Source organism: Chanodichthys erythropterus, chromosome 1, assembly GCF_024489055.1.
Source record: "Chanodichthys erythropterus isolate Z2021 chromosome 1, ASM2448905v1, whole genome shotgun sequence".
NCBI classification, from domain to species: Eukaryota; Metazoa; Chordata; class Actinopteri; order Cypriniformes; family Xenocyprididae; genus Chanodichthys; species Chanodichthys erythropterus.
The window spans coordinates 569,544-592,925 of record NC_090221.1 but is presented as its reverse complement, the minus strand read 5'-3'; the positions used below and the strand labels follow the sequence as shown (position 1 = coordinate 592,925).

At 39.8% G+C, this 23,382-nt stretch overlaps 1 protein-coding gene across 1 annotated transcript; it reads left to right on the top strand.

Annotated features, from left to right (window-relative positions):
- The first annotated feature begins 5,659 nt into the window (after positions 1-5,659).
- Positions 5,660-21,742, top strand: slc43a3b (solute carrier family 43 member 3b). The gene is made up of 13 exons (XM_067410879.1): positions 5,660-5,755; positions 5,852-6,090; positions 6,644-6,773; positions 8,130-8,176; positions 8,261-8,337; positions 9,304-9,396; positions 9,491-9,630; positions 9,902-10,032; positions 16,771-16,914; positions 17,070-17,177; positions 17,590-17,776; positions 18,228-18,351; positions 20,366-21,742. Exons 2-13 carry the CDS (start codon positions 5,904-5,906, stop codon positions 20,465-20,467), a joined length of 1,470 nt encoding a protein of 489 aa, XP_067266980.1. The 5' UTR covers positions 5,660-5,755; positions 5,852-5,903; the 3' UTR covers positions 20,468-21,742.
- Positions 21,743-23,382: the final 1,640 nt, after the last annotated feature.

Here is a 23,382-nt window from a genome sequence, read left to right as displayed (position 1 = left end):
AGTGATTCATTGCTGAAGCTGACTGAAGCTGTACTGTTTAAAATATATATTTTGAATTTCTGAAGTTTTTATATTAATATTTCACTATGATAGTGTGGATATTTTAAGCTTGACATCCAACATCCAACTACAAACACAATATGATGAAGATGAGGAAATAAAAGTGTAGATTCTTGATGTTTTAACTTGATGTTTTAACCTCCATTGAAGAAAGACCAAATGGGGAATTCACTGAGAACGTCAGCGGGTTTCTCAACGGCATCCTAACGGGTTACATCACGCTTATGATGTTCATCAGAGAGCGACTGTGTGCAGTGTGAGACGGCTTACAGGCCGGGCCGGCTGCGTTAAATGCGTTAAACTGCGTTAAAATGGCGTACAGGTCAGGGCCGGGGCGGCTGCGTTAAACTGCGCTAAATGCATTAAGCATTTCAACCTGTTAGTTTTCCTTAAAGGGGCAGTTACCCCATAATGACAGGGCGGATAGCAATGTCAGGGACATGTACAAAATATTTAATATTATTGTCAAAATAGAATATTAAATTAACAAATTGTGGGGACAATAAGAATATTTTTAAAAATGCTTTTTTGTAATTTTGTGTAATTTAACCACTTTTTACACTCACTGAAATTAGCTGACATGCCAAAATCACACACATCCAATCAAAGAAAATGGTATAAAATGGTTTTAATTAAATTTCAAGAAACTTATCATTGTGCTTATATGTGTGTAAATGTTTGGTCATTTATCATTATTAAACCTCAGAATTTCATTATTTTGCATTATGTTCATGACTGAGTGATTCACCAACGGCACTTTATAGTGATTTTGACCGTGATCGTAAGTTAAAATCAAAGCTTTATTGGTCATGACTGCCAACATTTACAATATAATGAACTGAAACGGTATATGAAATAAATAAGCAAAGAAATCTATGAAGTCATAACAATAAAAAATTATACAATGTGGGGTGGATTTGAGCACTAGATGTGTTACGGGATCCGTCTCTGTGTCACAGTTGACAGATTTTCCTTCACAAGAAAAACAGAAGTGTATATTTAGGTTTGCGGATGATGACACATGGTGTAATGAAACAAACGTCTGTGGTGTAATTTCAAAGATTCAAAAGTCAGCAGAAAATCTACAAAGAAAAGAAAAGAAAACAGACAAAACTGTGATCCAGCTTTAGTAGCTGAAATGAAAGGCTGCAGTATCTGAGCACAGAAAAGTGTATAAATTGAACAGGTCTGGACACAGAAGAGTCAGTAAACAGCTCTGCGCCGCGGTCCCACCCGTCGTCTGAGATGTTTCTGATCTTTAAGCTGGATTTAGGGAAAGTGTGTTTCACTCTGAGGGTCGCCCTTTTTGAGGAAGTAATACTCAGATATCTTATGATGTTTCTAAAAGATGACAAATAAAACTGCTGACACGTCTGTGACCACATGATCGTTGTACATCGCAACATACATATTTAATGTTATGCATAGAAATTATGTTTTATTAACAAAATTCATGAGCAGCATGTTTAAATGATCTACCCAATCAGCGTAAGAGGAGGCCTATAAATACATAGACTCAGCTGTGTTCCTCAACAGTTTTCTGCATCCCTCCACCGCCCGTCTCCTCACCCTCGCCCGGATACTGTCCTGATCAGAGATACGAGGGAGTTCTCTGGGTCCGGGCCACATTCCCTCCCCTGGACAGCTCTCCAAATGCACATTCTAATCTAATCTAATCATGCGTAAGTGTGAACTTGTGAAAATACATTTATTTACATCGGCACAAACATCCACGCTTTAAATCTGTGAACTGAAATGCCTAAAATGAGATTTGAAACCAAGACTTCATTTTTTCCCCTTTTGTCTTGTTCCTTTTGTAGCCTTTCTGCCACGAATAGACACGTTTTTTTTTTTTTTTTTTTTTTCTGTTCCTGATATATGTCAGGATTATGTGTTTGTTTCTGTCATTCTAAGTTGAGCTAGTGTCCCAGTCTGTGTCAGTTTCATCTGTTCACCTGGTGTTCGTTAATTATCTCATTAGTTCCCTTGTTTACTCTGATATACAGGTGCTGGTCATATAATTAGAATATCATCAAAAAGTTGATTTATTTCACTAATTCCATTCAAAAAGTAAAACTTGTATATTATATTCATTCATTACACACAGACTGATATATTTCAAATGTTTATTTCTTTTAATTTTGATGATTATAACTGACAACTAAGGAAGATCCCAAATTCAGTATCTCAGAAAATTAGAATATTACTTAAGACCAATACAAAGAAAGGATTTTCTTTCTTGGCCAACTGAAAGTATGAACATGAAAAGTATGAGCATGTACAGCACTCGATACTTTTGCCTGAATTACTGCAGCAATGCGGCGTGGTATGGAGTCGATCAGTCTGTGGCACTGCTCAGGTGTTATGAGAGCCCAGGTTGCTCTGATAGTGGCCTTCAGCTCTTCTGCATTGTTGGGTCTGGCATATCGCATCTTCCTCTTCACAATACCCCATAGATTTACTATCAAGTGAGTTTGCTGGCCAATTAAGAACAGGGATACCATGGTCCTTAAACAAGGTACTGGTAGCTTTGGCACTGTGTGCAGGTGAAATCTGCATCTCCATAAAGTTGGTCAGCAGCAGGAAGCATGAAGTGCTCTAAAATGTCCTGGTATATGGCTGCGTTGACCTTGGACCTCAGAAAACACAGTGGACCAACACCAGCAGATGACATGGCACCCCAAACCATCACTGACTGTGGAAACTTTACACTGGATTGTGTGCCTCTCCTCTCTTCCTCCAGACTCTGGGACCCTGATTTCCAAAGGAAATGCAAAATTTACTTTCATCAGAGAACATAACTTTGGACCACTCAGCAGCAGTCCAGTCCTTTTTGTCTTTAGATTCTTCTGACACTGTCTGTAGTTCAAGAGTGGCTTGACACAAGGAATGCAACAGCTGAAACCCATGTCTTGCATATGTCTGTGTGTGGTGGTTCTTGAAGCACTGACTCCAGCTGCAGTCCACTCTTTGTGAATCTCCCCCACATTTTTGAATGGGTTTTGTTTCACAATCCTCTCCAGGGTGCGGTTATCCCTATTGCTTGTACACTTTTTTTTTACCACATCTTTTCCTTCCCTTCGCCTCTCTATTAATGTGCTTTGACACAGAGCTCTGTGAACAGCCAGCCTCTTTTGCAATGACCTTTTGTGTCTTGCCCTCCTTGTGCAAGGTGTCAATGGTCGTCTTTTGGACAACTGTCAAGTCAGCAGTCTTCCCCATGATTGTGTAGCCTACAGAACTAGACTGAGAGACCATTTAAAGGCCTTTGCAGATGTTTTGAGTTAATTAGCTGATTAGAGTGTGGCACCAGGTGTCTTCAATATTGAACCTTTCCACAATATTCTAATTTTCTGAGATACTGAATTTGGGATTTTCCTTAGTTATCAGTTATAATCATCAAAATGAAAAGAAATAAACATTTGAAATATATCAGTCTGTGTGTAATGAATGAATATAATATATAAGTTTCACTTTTTGAATGGAATTAGTGAAATAAATCAACTTTTTGATGATATTCTAATTATATGACCAGCACCTTTATATTCTCTTTTGTTCAGTCCTTTGACCTGTCTCATCAATGTTTTCATGGAACCACGGGTTATATCAATCTTATTGTCTTACGATAGTTCAAATTTTAAATTGTCATATGCTGTGACTCCTCAAAATATAATGACATTTATGAATTATGAATTTATGATATTCTGATTAAGGTATATGGAAAATATATGGAAACCACTGACAGGTGAAGTGAATAACACTGATCATCTCTTCATCACGGCACCTGTTAGTGGGTGGATATATTAGGCAGCAAGTGAACATTTTGTCCTCAACATTGATGTGTTAGAAGCAGGAAAAATGGGCAAGCGAAAGGATTTGAGCGAGTTTGACAAGGACCAGATTGTGATGGCTAGAGACTGGGTCAGAGCATCTCCAAAACTGCAGCTCTTGTGGGGTGTTCCCGGTCTGCAGTGGTCAGTATCTATCAAAAGTGCTCCAAGGAAGGAACAGTGGTGAACCGGAGACAGGGTCATGGATGGCCGAGACTCATTGAAGGCTGGCCCGTGTGGTCTGATCCAACAAAAGAGCTCCTGTAGCTCAAATTGCTCCAGAAGTTAATGCTGGTTCTGACAGAAAGGTGTCAGAATACACACGTATGGAGCTGCATAGCTGCAGACCAGTCAGGGTGCCCATGCTGACCCCTGTCCACCGCCGAAAGAGCCAACAGTGGACACGAGCATCAGAACTGGACCACGGAGCAATGGAAGAAGGTGGCCTGGTCTGATGAATCACGTTTTCTTTTACATCACGTGGATGGCCGGGTGCGTGTGCGTCTCTTACCTGGGGAACACATGGCACCAGGATGCACTATGGGAAGAAGGCGAGCCGGTGGAGGCAGTGTGATGCTTTGGGCAATGTTCTGCTGGGAAACCTTGGGTCCTGCCATCCATGTGGATGTTACTGTGACACGTACCACCTACCTAAGCATTGTTCAGACCATGTACACCCTTTCATGGAAACGGTATTCCCTGGTGGCTGTGGCTCTTTCAGCAGGATAATGCTCCTGCCACAAAGCACAAATGGTTCAGGAATGGTTTGAGGAGCACAATGAGTTTGAGGTGTTGACTTGGCCTCCAAATTCCCCAGATCTCAATCCAATCGAGCACCCACATGGATGTGCTGAACAAACAAGTCCGATCCATGGAGGATCCACCTCACAACTTACAGGACTTAAAGGATCTGCTGCTAACATCTTGGTGCAGATCCCACAGCACACCTTCAGGGGTCTAGAGGAGTCCATGCCTCCACGGGTCAGGGCTGTTTTGGCAGCAACACAATATTAGGAAGGTGCTCATTCCATATGCCTGATTGGTGTGTATATAGTTACTTCCTTTTTGATGACCACATGACATTTTTCAAAAGATACATTTCTAAGAAGGAGTTGATCCATCAGGTTAGGGTCAGGACGCTGACGTCGATGGTCACACTGAAGAGGAAATCTGTGGTGGTCTTGTGATCATGACTGTGAAAGTGCATTTAAGAGTTATTTTATTTTGAACACTGTTGCATCACTGAGTTCCACAGACTGCAGGGAAGCCTCAGAAATATTGTGTCCTGTGCCAATCACACGTCTAAGTTCTGCTTTTATTTATTTATGCTCTAAAAGGGAAACACCAAGAAGTCATAAGGTATCGCAGTCACGATCCCTTGTGCTGAATGACCAGAGACCAGCTTGCATTGAGGTGTGGCTCAGTGCATTTATCAAACCTGAAATTTCAAGCATTCAGACAGTCTTGATTTGTGGCATTTTTGCTCAAATCCCGCCTCACAATGTGGAATGTAAGCTTGAGGAGTCCAAAGAGAGAAGTACATACAGATGTTTCAGTATCAGTAGTTCATTCCTTCAGTTCAACTGTAAGAGTCACTCAGCAGCACACAGATTCCACAAAATCATTATAAAGAATTATATTTATTCACAGTACTGGTTGGACATGTAATGGGGATCATCTGGTGACATCAGAAATGTTCAATGCGGAGGTCAACAAGCACTTCTGTCTCTGAATGTTTGCAAACACTAGCTTTCTGCCTCTGAGAGAGGAGGGATTTCTGCAGATGGAGGGAAAAGCGGCTCAGAGGTCCATATAAAGAGCCAGCGAGTGAGGGAGGGAGAAGTGTGTGTGTGTCTGTGTGAGCGGTGAGTTGAACTGAACAAAGTGCATTCACGTCTCCTGTTATTGTGCATGCAGCTTTTTTGCAGTTTGGATTGATTCATTTTGTGCTTGTTTTCAAGGACACTGGCGAGGCTCCAAGGCTGTTTGAAAGAGCAGAGAGAAGCAGGCGAGATGTTGGGCTGTGAGGGTGGCGGGCCGAGGGTCCGGTCCTGGGTTACTCTGATCTCAGGGCTGCTGGAGTGTCTGGGGTTCGCAGGGGCCGTTTTCGGCTGGGCAACGCTGGTGTTTGTGCTGAAGAGCGAAGGCTACTTCAGCAATCTGTGTGTGAACGCCACCATCAACGGAACCGCTGTGGAAGGTCAGTTGTAGATACACGTGTTTGTGTGTGTGTGTGTGTGTGTGTGTTTAAAGGATTAGTCCACTTTTAAATAAACTTTTCCTGATAATTTACTCACCCCCATGTCATCCAAGATGTTCATGTCCTTCTTTCTTCAGTTGAAAAGAAATGAAGGTTTTTGATGAAAACATTTCAGGATTATTCTCCTTATAGTGGACTTCCATGGCCTCCAAACTGTTGAAGGTCAAAATTACAATTATATTATGTTATTATTTCAGTGCAGCTTTAAAGAGCTTTAAACAATCCCAGACGAGGAATAAGAGTCTTATCTAGAGAAACCATCAGTCATTTTCGAAAAAAATACAACTATTTATTCTTTATTTAAACACATGATGACCTTGTACGTGCTTCTGCATTCTTCAAAGAGTTCACGCTGTACTTCCTATGCCTTCCCTATTGTACTTACGGAAAAAACGCAACTGGCGCTGCATTCATTCTGTAAGTATAATAGGGAACGCGTGGGACATTTTATATGAAAGTGGACTAATCCTTTAACTCTGGCGTTGTGTGCTAGATTGCAGCAGACAGGATGAGCAGTTCTCCCTCATCTTCACCATCGCATCCTTCATGAACAACTTCCTCACGCTGCCAAACGGCTTCCTGTTTGACCACTTCGGGACCACTGTTGCCAGGCTGCTGGGAATGTGAGTGTATCCGTATGTGTTCCCACTGTCTGCTTGTTTAGGCCTCCAAAGCAGTTAGGAGAGAAGTGAATAAGAGAGGGAGATGAAGGGAGGAGGGGGATTTGGCAGGACACAAGGGATCTGTGGCGCACTGAGAAATGTGGATGCTTTCAGTCTTCAGAGAGATGAACGACCTGATGAAATACAGTGACCAGTGTGGACACGAGTCCAGTCACACCTATAAATGTCACTGCGGTAGATAACAGAATATAAAAACATTTGCTGCTCAAGAAACATTTATTATTATTATTATCAATGTTGAAAACAGTTGTGTACAGAATGTTTTCAGGAAAGAACAGCAGGATGGTTCGGGGGAGCACGAGATTTAAAGGGGCCGATAAAAGAAAAATCTATGGGGTATTTTGAGCTGAAACTTCACAGACACATTCAGGGCACACCTTAGACTTATATTACATCTTGTGAAAACATGTTCTACGGCACCTTTAAAAAATCTTACCATTCAAAAACTTTTGACCAGTAATGTGTGTGTATATATATATATATATATATATATATATATATATACATATATACATTTTTTTTTAAATATATAATTTTAATGTTTTTGTCTCTTCTGCTCTCCAAGGCTGCATTTATTTGTTCAAAAATACAGTAAAAACAGTGAAATATTATTCCAGTGTAAATCAGCTGTTTTCTATGTGAATATATAGTAAAGTGTAATTTATTCCTGTGATCAAAGCTGAATTTTCAGCTTCATTACTCCAGTCTTCAGTGTCACATGATCCTTCAGAAATCATTCTGATATGATGATTTGATGCTCAAGAAACATTTATGATTATTATCATTGTTGAAAAGAGTTCAGATTTCTGTGGAAACCATCATACATTTTATTTTTCTGGATTCTTTCATGAATAGAACAGCGTTTATTTAAAATAGAATTGTAAAAGTCTTCACTGTCACTTTTGATCAATTTATTGGACACTTTTATCCTTGCCAAATAAAACATTTATCCCCGGTTTAGTCTAATCCCAGTCTAAAATTCATGTTTGAGCTGTTTTAACTGAAAGCAGCATTTCTTAAAATATGTCAGAGCCAATGTTTTGTCAGTTTGTTTTTTCTAAGGCACGTTTATAAAAGATACTTAAAGAGCTTCTTACTCCTTAATCCCTGCCTGTGAAACTGTGAAAAAACAGAACTGACCCCAAGCTCATCACTTGTATATGTGTGTCTGAAGTGTCCAAATATTTTTGTAGTCACTTCCTATCTCAGCCTGTAATAACACGATCCACATGTTCACACACAGAGCACAGAAGACATCTATCTGACAAACTCTCATATTCTCTCTTTGCTTTACAGATCGGTTTACACTGCAGGAATGTTGTTAATAGCCTTTTCCACTCCGGGTAAACAGCGTTTTTATATTCACTCGACCTTTAGTATATTGATGAAGTTGAGTGTGTTTGTTTAAGCACTTTTCCCTCCTACAGCGAGCTCCATCCTGCTCTTCCCGGCTCTATCCTTCATCGCTGTGGGAGGAATTCTGTTCCTGATCACCAACATGCAGGTACTGGACATTCAGAGCCCTTTCTGATGTCTAATATCAAACGTGTGAGCTGCTTCGGTGCATGTGATTTAACCGTGTCTCATGTGAAATGACTGTCAGGTTTGGAGGTTGCTGGTTTGTTTAATAGAGTACAATCTCTTCGCAAAGCCGGGTCTGAGTGGATTGGGGAAGGACTTTGGTGTTGTGGATGTTGGAGTCCATCCATCTAGAGCACATTCATCTCTTTTATTTCAAAACAGCATGAAATAATAAAGTCAGCGTTGTTCCTATAGCGCTTTATACAGTACAGATTGTTTCAAAGCCACTTTACAGCAAGGCTGTAACCATGCCGTAACCAGAATGACACAGCATGGTTGAAGAAATTAAATAAAGTATTTAAAGGGATTTAAGGGAATAAAGAAGAAATAAGAATGGTAAAAGAAGTTATAGGTCTAATTATAGCCTGAATTTGTGAAGTAGTCCATTTAAACGGTTTGCAAATAATATTTTATTTTAAAATATGCACACATTCACTCTTGTTTGTATGTCTAATATGTTAAAAATCTAAAAAAAACATCTCATCACATTTAGTTATGAATAACATTATTTAAATGACATGTTTGCATATGTTACTGTGGGTCTTTAAACATATCCATCATAAAACAGTTGTCAAATATTAAATGTTTAGCTACTTATATCTTTCGAACGCACAATTTCACTGTAAAAACTAAAAGCATCTCGTTTGAATTCACACTCGTCTTCAGTGAATAGAATAATCAAGAAGAATCAATGATGCAAAGTTTATCATATACAAGACAAATTCAAATTCTGCTGTAAAACAGCTTTTAAAAGATAATGTCATTATCATTAAGGTTTTCTTTTGTTTTGTGTAAGTGAATTCAGATCAAGAATGTTTTCCATTATACGTTTCCCTTTCACACAAACTATAAACACAAATATAATGTGTATTGCTGGAACTGTCTCCAGGTGGGGAATCTGTTCGGCGCTCACCGCTCCACCATAATCACTCTGTATAATGGAGCCTTCGACTCTTCCTCTGCGGTTTTCCTCGTCATCAAGGTACAGGCAAACAAACAAAACCCCTCACATCAAATAATAATGTAAAGACGAGACTGCTGGTGATTGTTAGAAAGATCACATCTCTGTCTTTCAGCTGCTGTTTGAGGATGGCGTGCCTCTGCGAGTGTCTTTCCTCTTCCTGGCCTCCTGCAGCGTCATTCATCTGTTCCGCACGTTTGTGCTGATGCCTCGTACTCACATCCCGTATCCACTGCCGGAGAACTACAGCTACGGGTAAACAACACCTTCAGACACAGGCTCAAATCCACAACTGCAGCTACATGTCAAACTCTTCCACTTTTATATCTTTATATTAGCTGTAAATCATACAAGAGCTTCTCCTGCAGGAAAACAAGCACCAGATGTTTCATATTATCTACTCAGTTTCATTGGGAATTTTTTCTCAGAATACTAGTACTTGTTCTGCACAGATTTTGCTGTCGATTCAGTGTATGATTCCTCCCACAATGCTTTACCTGTGACTGTTTCTTGTTTACATCAATAGGGTGAACTGTGGAGTAACTCGGGATTATAACCTTGCAAAGACTGAAAATAAAAACATCCAGACTTCTGAGTCTGAGGAGGAAAGGCCATTTAAAGAGACTTCTGTCCCAGGCCAAAACACAGTCACAACAGGTAGGCAAGTGTTCAGCACTACACTCAGCTGGTTTGTAGTACATATGTCATTTCTGCTATAAAGATCACCCAGCCAATATTAGCACAAATCAATGTACATAAAAACTACAATGTAACATAATTAAAATTGTCTGTAATTGTTACAGTCAAAACCTGTTAATACTGTGTGATTTATAGTGAAAATAGTGAAAAGACATTCCCAGAAGTGCCTGTGGGACACATCATACATGAATGATTATATTTTATGTAATTAATTTTGTTTCTGGACTTTGGTTCATCATGTGTTTTTTTTGTTTTACCATCTGTATTATCATGGCGGTTATCAGTACATTTTAATGTCAAAACCAGATTTTGGTATTCAAGAAGAATGGTATATTAGCAATATATATGATTACATGTTATAAATATAGCTGCAAGCAGCGATACGGGGTCATACCCTGAAGCACCACACACACATCACACTGAACACTCAAAGGGTCCTATCACACACCTGGCGCAAAGTGTTTTTTGCTCGTTTCAGCCCGACACAGTTATCATTTTCACCTCCTGCACCATGTTGTTTAAATAGCAAATGCATTTGTGTCTATCTGTTCGCCCATGGATGTGCTGGTCTGAAAACGAGGTGTGTTCAGGTGCATTGTTGGTGTGTTGCTATTTTGAGGAACTGAAAACGACTGCACCAGAGACTCTGATGAGATGAGACTCTGGTTGGTTTATTGCACATTACGAGAATAGGTACAACCCTTTTAGAGCATGTGCTGGGTGCGCTGAACATTTTTTCTCCAACGTTAAACTAGCAAAAGTGTATTTGGACACGCCCTAAGTGCACCTGCGCCGTGCGCTTTAGACCACGAGCTTAGATAAGATAGATTAGATTAGATTAGATAAGGTAAAATAGGGCCCAAAGACTCTACAATGTGAATCTCAAAATCACAAAACACTATTAAGATTTTGTATATAATTGTGTCAGGATTCACTAGAAATAATAGGACCCAAGCGTAGAGATGAGTGATGAATGGTGATTTATTTACAATAAAGAGAACAGTGTGCTGAACAATCCACAGACAGTCCCACAACTGACGTCTAGACAGGAGATTTAGCAGCAGTCACTGGAGTATCAGGCAGGACAGGACACACACACACACACACACACACACACACACACAGAAACACACAACACAACAGGGGAGAAACAAGACACAAGTTCAAAACCACCCTAACATTAGTATGGGCTATTGTTTGGGAGGGCAGAGCCCTGACATGATTACACCGCATGTTATGGCAAAGCAAGGCAATTTTATTTGTATAGCACATTTCATACTCAATGGTAATTCAAAGTGCTTTACATAAAGAAGAATAATACAAATAGAACATAAGAAATAGAAATAACAGTAAAAACAGATAATTTTGTTATCTGGATGGAAGAGCTAGGAAGTTTCATGTTTTTTTGTTGTTGTTGTTGTTGTCTGTCAGAATGGATCTAAACGGATCTATCCATCAGAGCGGATCTAACTGGATCTTCTTTCTTCCTAATTCTCCCAGCTCTTTCAACCAGACAGCAACATTTAAGATGCATTAAAAGTCAGGAATAACAAGATGATACATAAAAGATATAAAATGCATTAAAAATGAAATAAAAACAGGAAAGGAATTAAAAGAATAAAAAGATAATACGTATAAAGTAAAAAATGCAAACAGTTCGGACATAGCACAGTGCTCAATCAGCAAATGCATAGATAAAAAGATGTGTTTTGAGTCTGGATTTGAATGTGGCTACTGTTGGAGCACACCTGATCTCTTCTGGAAGCTGGTTCCAGCTGCGGCTGGCATAACAGCTAAAAGCAGACTCTCCTTGCTTTGAGTGAACCCTTGGTATTTCTAAGTGACTTGATCCTGATGATCTGAGTGATCTGTTAGGTTTATATTCTATGAGCATATCTGCAATGTATTGAGGTCCTAGACCATTGAGTGATTTATAAACAAGTACTTTAAAATCAATTCTAAAGGCAACTGGAAGCCAGTGCAAGGACCTGAGGACTGGTGTGATGTGTTCATGTTTTCTGGTTCTGCTCAGAATCCTGGCAGCAGCGTTCTGTACGAGCTGCAGCTGTCTTATGGTCTTTTTGGGAAGACCAGTGAGGAGCCCATTACAATAATCCACCCTGCTGGTGATGAAAGCATGAACAAGTTTCTCTAAGTCTTGACTGGAGACAAAGCATCTAATTCTTGCAATATTTTTGAGATGATAATATGCTGATTTAGTTATTGTCTTTACATGGCTACTGGAGTCAATGGGGCTGTAGTCGTTAGGTGATAGGGCTAGGTAAATCTGGGTGTCATCTGCATAGCTGTGATATGCAATTTGGTTCTTTCTCATTATTTGGCTCAGTGGCAGCATATATAGGTTGAACAGGAGGGGCACAAGTATTGAACCTTGAGGGACTCCGCATGTCATGGATGTCCACTCAGACTTATGGTCACCGATACTCACATAATAACATTTCCCTTATAAGTATGACCTGAACCATTTAAGGACTATCCCAGAAAGCCCAACCCAGTTTTCCAGCCTGTCAAGAAGAATGTTGTGATTGACAGTGTCAAACGCAGCACTGAGATCGAGTAGAACCAGCACTGATAATTTACCTGAATCTGTGTTTAGGCAAATATCATTTATTATCTTTATGAGTGCTGTCTCTGTGCTGTGATGCGGTCGGAAACCAGACTGAAAAGGTTTTAAAGTGCTGTACTGTTTCTTCCAAAATTTTACCATCAATTGCTTCGAAAACAGACATAATAGCTACTTTCTGAGGTTGTGATCTGATCTGTTTTACCCCAGTGCAGCTCAAGGATGTGCTGATCGCCTTTCTGATATTATTAATTTTCTCAGAGAAGAAGGAAGCAAACTCACAGCATTTGCTGTCTGAGAGCATTTCACTGGGAATCTGACTTGGGGGGTTTGTTAGTCTCTCTACAGTAGCAAAAAGAGTGCGGGTGTTGTTTAAGTTTCTGTTTATAATATTTGAGAAGTAGGTCTGTCTAGCTTTGCCAAGTTCCACATTGAAATTATGAAGGATATCTTTATAGATGTTATAGTGGATCTTGAGTTTTGTCTTTCGCCACATGAGCTCAGCTTTTCTGCATTGTTTTTTCATATTTTGCACTGCTTTTGAGTTTCTCCATGGTGCTTTTATCCATGGTCTGCCACTCTTCTTCCTGACTTTCACAGGAGCAATGCTATCAATAACATTCTGTACTTTTGAGTTAAAAGAATCAAGGAGAAAATCAACAGAGTCTGCAGATATGCTTGGTGTTAAAGATATAGCCTTCATAAACAGTACACTAGTATTCTCATTTAAGCATTGCTTTTTGACCTAGATAGATCTAGATTCAACAGTCGGAGAGATCAGTATATCAAAGAAAATACAGAAATGATCAGATAGCACTACATCCTTAATGACAGTGGATGAAATGTTTAGACCCTTACTAATAATTAAATCTAGAGTGTGTCCACGATTGTGTGTGGGTCCATGTACATGCTGAGTCAGATCAAAAGTATTCAAAACTGTTAGGATTTCTTTTGCATTTTCTATGTGGATGTTAAAGTCCCAAGTAATAGCAAAACAGTCAAACTCTGAGGAAATTGCTGATAACAGTTCTGTAAAGTCCTCCATAAAGGCTGGAGAGTATTTTGGAGGCCTGTAAATAACCCTAACCCATATGTAGAATGCGAGGAGCACCATTTAACACAATACCCAGATATTCAAAAGACAAGTAATCACCAAATGACACTTGCTTGCATTGATAGACATATTTAAATAGAGCAGCAACACCTCCTAACAGCTCTGCAGACACTCATAAAAGTAAAGTTAGGAGGGGCTGATCATTCAGGATTGTTGAACTCAGAATCAGAATCAGAATCAGAAAGAGCTTTATTGCCAGGTATGTTGTTTACACATACTAGGAATTTGTTTTAGTGACAGAAGCTCCACAGTGCAACAGAGTGACAGCGACAAGACAAGACACATAATAAAAAGAATAAAATAATAATATACAAATTTACAAGATAGACAAAGTGCAAAAAAAAAGCAAAAGACAATATATATTATAGACAATTGTATGTACAATTATGTGTGCAAATTGAGATATAAATAAGTGTTTTAAGTAAATAATGTGTAATAGTGTTATGTGTTCCGTGTTTGTTAAGTGTTCATGAGATGGATTGCTTGAGGGAAGAAACTGTTCCTGTGTCTGGTCGTTCTGGTGTTCAGGGCTCTGTAGCGTCGACCGGATGGCAACAGTTCAAAGAGGGAGTGTGTTGGATGTGAGGGGTCCAGAGTGATCTTCTTTGCCCTTTTTCTCACTCTGGATAAGTACAGTTCTTGGAGAGTGGGGAGGGTTGTGCCAATGATTCGCTCAGCAGACCGGACTACCCTCTGTAGTCTTCTGAGGTCAGATTTGGTAGCTGAGCTGAACCAGATGGTAATTGAAGTGCAGAGGATGGATTCAATGATGGCAGAGTAGAACTGTTTCAGCAGCTCCTGTGGTAGGTTGAACTTCCTCAGCTGGCGAAGGAAGTACAACCTCTGCTGGGCCTTTTTCACAATGGACTCGATGTGGTTGTCCCACTTCAGGTCCTGGGAGATTGTGGTGCCGAGGAACCTGAATGACTCCACTGCAGTCACAGTGCTGTTCATAATGGTGAGTGGGGAAAGAGCAGGGGGGTTTCTCCTGAAGTCCACGGTCATCTCCACTGTCTTGAGCGTGTTGAGCTCCAGGTTGTTAAGACTGCACCAGACAGCCAGCTGTTCAACCTCCAGTCTGTAAGCAGACTCATCACCGTCCCGGATGAGGCCGATCAGTGTGGTGTCATCCGCAAACTTCAGGAGATTGACAGAGGGGTCTTTAGAGGTGCAGTCGTTTGTGTAGAGGGAGAAGAGCAGTGGGGAGAGGACACAGCCCTGAGGGGCGCCGGTGCTGATGGTGAGGGTGCTGGATGAGAATTTTCCTAGCCTCACTAGCTGCTGCCTGTCTGTCAGGAAGCTGGTGATCCACTGACAGACAGAGGTGGGCACGGAGAGCTGAGTTAGTTTAGGCTGGAGGAGTGATGGGACAATGGTGTTAAAAGCAGAGCTGAAGTCCACAAACAGGATCCTCACATAAGTCCCTGGTCTGTCCAGATGCTGGAGAACATAATGCAGTCCCATATTGACTGCATCATCCACAGACCTGTTTGCTCGGTAAGCAAACTGCAGGGGGTCCAGTAAGGGTCCAGTGATGTCCTTCAGAAAAGCCAGAACCAGTCTTTCAAATGACTTCATGGCCACAGACGTTAGAGCCACAGGTCTGTAGTCATTTAGTCCAGTGATTTTGGGTTTCTTTGGGATGGGGATGATGGTGGAGCGTTTGAAGCATGAGGGGACTTCGCACAGCTCCAGTGATCTGTTGAAGATCTGTGTGAAGATGGGGGCCAGCTGGTCAGCGCAGGTTTTCAGACAGGCTGGTGAAACGCTGTCTGGGCCTGGTGCCTTTCTTCTCTTGTTCTTTCTGAAGACCTGGCGCACGTCATCTTCACTGAACTGAATTGCAGGTGTGGGGGAGAGGGGGGTTGTTGGAACTGCAACTGTCTTCAAGCCATATTTCATTTAGAAGCATAAAATCTAGGTTGTTTGTGGTTATTAAGTCATTGACTAGAAATGATTTATTTTTAAGTGAGCGGATGTTTAAAAGTGCTAACTTAACAGTCTTGCTTTCTGTCTCTATTGTAATCTTAGTTTGACGTGTAATAGGCAGCAGATTAAATGGGTTTGCCAAACGGTTTGAGAAGGCCTTAGGCTTTCTATCACGTAATAAAACAGAAATAGAGAAAGCAGCAGGCACACTGGGTTCCCGCTTGTTCTGTAAACAAGCCGAAGAGCCGAAGAGCTCTCGCAGGAGGAGGGGGAGGCCGAGCTGGGCCCACAGGCTTTGGTGGTTGCGGGGCAACTTATTATATTTAATAAGTTCAGATTAGATCATGTTCAGAAAGAAGCAGTGTCTGGAACGGAAGCAGCTTTTGAGCTATTTCCGGCCACAGCACCTCCTGTGGTTTGGGCATGTCCCATACGGAGTCAAAAAAACTGGTTTAAAATAATAAAATAAAATAAAATAAAATAAAAAAATAACTAGGGAATCACCAAAACGCAAGAATGATTCTGATTTGATTTGATCTAGTGTAAGTAGCGACTGATAGTGGATAATAATAGGCTATATAATGAATAATGTACTGATGGTAACAAGGTGGCGCTGTTGAGGCTCGCGATCTTGAGAAGAAATGGAAACAAATTAGTTAATGAAGTCGACTGAATGAATCATCTGATGTGCCTTGATCATTTCAATGCTGTTAATCATTGTCAAAATCTTCAGCACTGAAGATAGTCCAAGATGGACTGAAACATTTGCTTTTGTTCTTTGTTTTGTTCTGTTTGTTCAGTCACATTTTTGTTGCACTTTGATATTATATTATTAGTGTAAATCTTCAGTAAAATTCTCGCTCAAAGGAACTTGAACTTTGCATCTGTTTGGTGTGCGGATTCTCTTTTCTACTTATTTCAGATCCTCAGCTGGCCACATTATTGTCCTGGATTTTCAATCTACTCTGTGTTCTGATGATGTGTTCATTCCCCTAATACTTCTCAGACTCGATTGTGAAGTATATGGTGTGAAGTGTGTTAACATTATGAACGTTTGTGTTTTTGTCAGAGCGTAGTTTCAAGAGCTGTCTCCTGTCCTGGTTCTTCTTGTGGCATCTGCTGTGGCTGTCTGTGATGCAGCTGAGACACTACCTGTTCATCGGGACCTTAAACCCGATGCTGAATCATCTGTCCGGTGGAGACCCAGGCCTCGGTACACACACTCATACTGTTTTATCCTCATGTCCAGCTATTTATGTGCAGGTGAATCCCTGCCTTTGAGTAGTTTGTGTAGATATAGACATGCCAACAGGCTGCGTCATGTGTGCGTCGTGAGCTTGAACTCTGTCTTCTTGTTTTTGCTCACAGTCAGCAGATATACAAATGCGTTTGCGTTCACCCAGCTGTGTGGGATCCTGTGTGCACCCTGGAACGGCCTCATCATGGACCGCCACAAGAGAAAGCAGCGGGAACCAGGTCAACACACACTTCCTCTGTCTTAGCATTCAGTGTACATGTGAAAACATGTGAATGTAGGAAATGCACTCTCTTGTCTAAAAAGACCATTTATTAAATTAAAGTTCTGAAACAAACTTCTGCAAATTTCTGATGTCAGCAAGACACATTTAAGGGATAGTTCACCCAAAAATGAACATGAACAAAAAACAAAACATATATGCATTTTGCAGAAGAACATTGTTTTGGTTGTGCTTCAGCTCTGCATGACTATGTGGATTAATAAAAACACCATCATCTCCACATCGCTTTTAAATTAACATGTCGAACACACTGAGAGAGATCATGACAGAAATATAGTCAAACTCTGCTTCTCTTTAACATCTCATCTTGTGAACCACAGCCTGTTCTCTTCCCTTTCTCTGCTGTGCAGGTCAAAGTGAGCGAGAAGCAGACCTGAAGGCGGCGATATTGTCTCTGTCGCTGACGGCGCTGCAGTGTGTGCTGTTCTCAGTGTGTGCCGCCACCCCCATCCTTCCTCTGCAGTACCTCACATTCATCCTCCAAGTGCTCAACAGATCCTTCCTCTACGGAGGAAACGCGGCCTTCATCAGTGTGGCGTGAGTCACCGCAGGACAGTTCAGATCAACATGATAATTTAATCACCCTCATGGCCTTCCAGACCTGTATGACATATCATTTACAATTAACAATTATATATGAACAATTTATTATAGTTAAAATTTATATTAAATGCAATTTTTTGACTAAAGGTTATTAAATGTACTTTAAGGTAAAACTTTTAATTTTTGACATTATTACAAAGTGCACTTTTTAAAAATGTGTTCAGAAGCTGCCCTGAAAGTGTGCTCTCTTTAAGAACGCATGCATTGCATTTTATTTCATTAATGTCATATTATCTGCACATTCAGTTTTTTAAAAATATACTTTTCAGATTTGAAGTACACTACGAGTGCACATTCTGTGTAATTAAGCACACTTCTATGCATCCATAAGTAAAAGAACAGAGAGTCGGTATTGGCAGTTTATGTGAACATGAATGTTTTGCAGGTTTCCGTCGGAACACTTTGGAAAGCTGTATGGAACGGTGATGGCTCTGTCCGCCGTGATCTCGCTGCTCCAGTATCCCTGCTTCGCCCTCATTAAAGGACCGCTGGCTGGAGACCCTCTTTACGTAAGCTTCTGAATACTTTCAGTGCGTCTCACCCACAGGTGCCGTCATGTTCACATCATCTCACGCAGGGCTTGACATTAAGCCTTGTCGAGGAAAAAATAGGAAAATATCATTTATTCTGAAGCAGTGTTCTATCAGCTTCGACATATTTAAATCTGCATATTTACCCTGACAGAATTTTAGAATTTGACAGTATTAAATGTGCTTCATCTTTCATTTTAAATTCTTAAATTTGATCAATAAATTCAATTAGAACTATAATGGTTCATTAAAGTCATGTCGAAGAGATTTTTTTTGTCTGTATTTACGAGTTGAATGCATATGAAAGCCACCACAAAGTCGTACATACCAGTGGGAACTAAAGGTCTGTTACCAATCAGATTAAATCATTTACATTGAAAAATTACAACTGCATTAAATAATGAGATAAACATGAAACTAAACTGCCAGTAGGTGGTGCAAGTGACCTTCTTAATGAGTCACTGAGTCATTCATTCAAACGATTCGTTCAAATAGCTGATTCATTCAAGAATGACACAATTGTTTATGAATGAGTCATTGAATCTTTGACTCAACCGATTTGTTCATTCAGTAATAACACACGGTTGAGTGTTTCTGTGAGATTACGCTACGGTTCTCCTGCGATCTTTGTTTGAAACTATTTTCTCTGCTGAAATGGAACTAAAAAAGTCAACACTGCATCTAATATTAATAATCTAATATTAACTACTTGTTTATTGAACTATGGTATAAAATCAGTGTCACGTTTTCGTGAAGGTATTCAGGAAGTCGTGTGATGTTGCTTAACTGTATCATATGTCATAAATATAAAAACTGCACATTTTGAATTTTTACCGCAGTATGTAACTGAGTTTGTTTGTGTGTTTCGATTCTGCCTCGAGAGCGCGAGCCTCAACAGCGCCACCTTGTTACCGTCAGTACATTATACATTATATATTATTATTCACTATTGATCGCCACTTACACTACATGTGATAAAATCAGAATCATTCTCATGTTTTGGTGATAACTTAGTTATTTTTTTGTTATTGACGTTTTAATCGGGCTACTTGTCCGGTCGGGTTAGGTTAAGGTCAGGGTTGACCCAGAAGAGCGTTAATGTCCAGCCCCATTTCACAGGCAAAGGAGGTCTATTAATAGTATTGTATGAAGCACAGAAGACCCTAAGCCTTGAAACGTTTTGTTCCCAACGTTTTGTTAGCCTAATCACGTCAGCCAAACATTTCTGAGGAAGGAAAAGGTGGGAGTCAGCTTCAGAATAAGATACAGATTCCTGGTCACAAGCATTTCAATGCCCAGGTTTCCTCATTGTTAATTGTGCAAATGACAGATGAATGAATGACTCTTGACTCTTGAGCCATTGATGTTTTGAAAATCTTTAGTCAGCATGTGTTTGGCAGATATAGATTCTGCATATTTGTCATTTTTCTGAGAACTGTTCAAGTTTCATCAGTCAAACAGATAAAAACACAAGAACTGTATATTTAAACAGAATCTATTCTGCTTTTCTTCATGTTCCTCTGTCATCAGTGTGTAATGTTGCTGTTTGATCATGAAAAATCTCTGCAGAGTTCCAGTTCTTCTCTATACCAGTGTCAGTGTTTCTGAACTCCCTGAAACGCCTCCATCAGAATAAAGGGGCGGGGCCTGCTTGAGTTAGTCAGTAGTGTGTTGAAACTGGCGGTTATGGTAAGGGGCGGGACTTTCCCCAAACACCAATCACAACACACTGCTCCAGACGACCAATCAGAGCACACTGTGCTTTTCAGAAGGAGGGGCTTCATAGAGACAGGAACTAAACAGAGCGTTACTGACAGACTGGGAAGAGAGGAGCTGCAACAATGGAGAATATGAGGAAAATAATCAACCTGTTCTAGCAGAGCCCAAAAACACAATAAAGGGTGTAATAGTTCCTCTCTAAAGCACTTCTGTTAAAAAAGCTCTTGTTTCAGATCAATAGAGTTGACTGAACTGTACTGATTGATTTCTCCAGGTGAACGTCGCTCTGACCGTTCTGAGTCTCCTGGCCTTCATCAACCCTCTGTATGTTTTGCTGCACTGCCGGCGTCAGGCCGCCCAGAGATCCTCAACATAACGCTCCAGGCAAAGGGAACGTCAGCCTGACCTCTGACCTTTAAAACTGGTTTCTGTTACTTGTTAGTTTTTCTTTACAGAACTTAACAAAAAAGTATAGTGGAAAGAAATATGTTACTAACCTCAGTGGCCTGTCCTGCAGAGGTCGACTCTTGACCGGTGTCAGTGTTATCTGTGCTGATCACAGCAGGAAATTAGCTCCTTTACGAAATCCCTCAGGTATATTATTGTTGGATCTTGCGGTGCGATCATGCACGTTCACACTCATGTGCGTAAGAATATTATACACTGTAAGAAAACAATCTGTTTAGGCTGACATTTGCTTTAACCCTAAAACAATGTGATGTGTAATTCAAAAAAGGGGTAAAACACCTGTGAACAAACAGAAATTTATTTTATAATAACATGCTAGCTAACAAAAACATGTTCTACTAACATTCCTATTGAGTTATAAAAACATTATTCCTTGAATGTTCAAAACATTCTAAAAACGTATTTTCTTGCTTATGTGAACGTTAAGGAAACATTCCATTATATCATTCCTCAAACATTATGGGAATGTTACTCTTGAATTTTCTCTGAACCAAGCAGTAACATTAAACAAACGTTAAACGAACGTCCAAATATAACGTGTCAGGAAAAAAGTTTAATCAATGTTTTTGTGCTAACTTTTTGAGAAAATTAGTAAAGACCAGATAACATTGAACAAATGTTCTATTAAAGTTAGATTTGACTCCGTTAGCACACATTACTAGTCTTGCAATTTGTCGTGATAATCTTTACTCAAAATCTGTAAGTTTTCTTCCGCTCTGGAATGGCGTTCCTTCTCTGATGACGTCAGGTTGAATATTCTTAGCCACTCCCCTCTCTGAATTAAACCCCGCCCTCTATTCAATATTCTGTTTCACTTGGAAATACGTGTCAGTTGCAACTTCCAGTTCATGGGGACTTTACTGGAAGAACGTTTGTTCATAACTTTGAGAAAACCTTTCCAGAACGTTCTGAGAACGTTCCTTGTTAGCTGGGATAGAACTGTGACCTATTTTATGTTGCGTGTTGTTTGTTGAAAAAATACATCATAAAGCTAGTGATAATCATAAAGGGAACACCATGAAAATGTTTGTATGACATGGATATTTTGGCTAAATGGGAGAAATGTCTGCAGATGAATGTGTGACGGGTACATGTTTGTTGTGGGAGCCTCTGCTGGACACTGTGTGAAACACATCCTCCTCTCACAGAGCTCTGTACAAATATATCAGGATTACTCCAAATAAAGGGAATTTTTATAAGTAATGGTTGTCTGTGTTAGTGATTGCGGCCCAGCTAACAAAAATATGTTGTAAGAATATTTTGTTAACATTCCTAAATGTTACTTTGAAAGTTCTCTAAACGTTCTGATAGTAACGTTTAAAAATGTTTGATGAAAATCAAATTAACATTTCACACACAAAAAAACATGTTCCATGAAATGACACACTTGATGTTTTTACATTATTAAAGACCTGATAACTTTGAATGAACCTTTTATTAACGTTACTAGAACGTTTGTTCATAACTGTGAGAGAACATTGCCAGAACGTTACTTAAACTTCTGAGAACGTTTCCTGTCAGCTGGGTCTGAACTTGAAACATCTTTTCTATTTGGTTGTGGGAGTGTTCTTGAGGTGCCAAAAGCCTATCAGTGTTCTCGTGACATCATGACTAGTCACATGTCATTTTTGGATCAGGTGATTGGGTCCAAACAAAAAAAAACTAAAACTATAATTTAATTAAAGTGAAGAAAAGTACAGATTAAAAAGGCCAGACATACCATAAAAAGCTTTGTGAATCAAACTCAAGAACTCCATGAGGGTTAAGCTCGTCTCCCCAGCGTTCACCAGCAGATGGCGCACTATGTGCTGTTTTTCTGAAAAGCTTCGCACCATTTACACACATCATGTCAGGAATGTCTTCAGCAGGTGGTGTTTGAAGTAACAGATGAATGTCCATGAGGTCAACATGATGATGTTTACAATTATTGTGAGCTGTTTTAATTTAGCGATCAGCTTATTCCAAGTGTTTCTCAGCCTTTCTGACTCCAGGTCGTGTTTGAAGGCCCATCTTTATTTTAGTATCATTTTAGCATTGCTATTAAGATTGTGTTCATATAACTAAACTTAAACTGGATTCTTATTGTGGCTGCTGTTTGAGAATCATTGTATCCTCTACTTAAATGCAGTCAGAATGGAGGAGGCATGGCACAGTGTTTGTTGGTTTAGTGTTGAACAGTTTTCAGTGTCCTTCTCAACATTTCCAAAATAGCTCTTGTTTGTTGCTCTAATGTCAGACTGAGGCAGGGCTTCATTAAGGCCGTTATTGATTTGTTCTCAGCGTGGCGATCTTCGTCATTCGACATCTTTCATCTCCCTGAGGAGAGTGTGATTAAACAGACCTTGTAGAAAGATTAGTCATCTATATCTGTTCTTACGACAGGAGCTGTGGTGTCGGCCATGTTGAAAACTAATGTGGTGTGAAAGACCGGTTTCATCTAAAAAATGATTCTCCTCTTAATACAACAATACTGGATGAGCTTTTCATAGTTTTAACTTTTGGTCTCAGTAATACATATTAAAAAATCATTAGACCATTAAAATGATCAAAAATTACAGTAGAGACATTTGTAATATTGGAAAAGATTCCATTTCAAACAAATGCTGTTCTTTCAAACTTTCTTTTCATCAAGACTGGAGTAATGATGCTGAAAATTCAGGAATAAATCACACTTTACTATATATTCACATAGAAAACAGCTGATTTACACTGTAATTTTTCTTCTGTATTCCTCTTCATCTTTCTCTCTGAACATCCACTCAGTGTGATAACTGGGAGATGGCATGGTCTGAAAGTGCCACTAATGAACAAAATAGACACGCA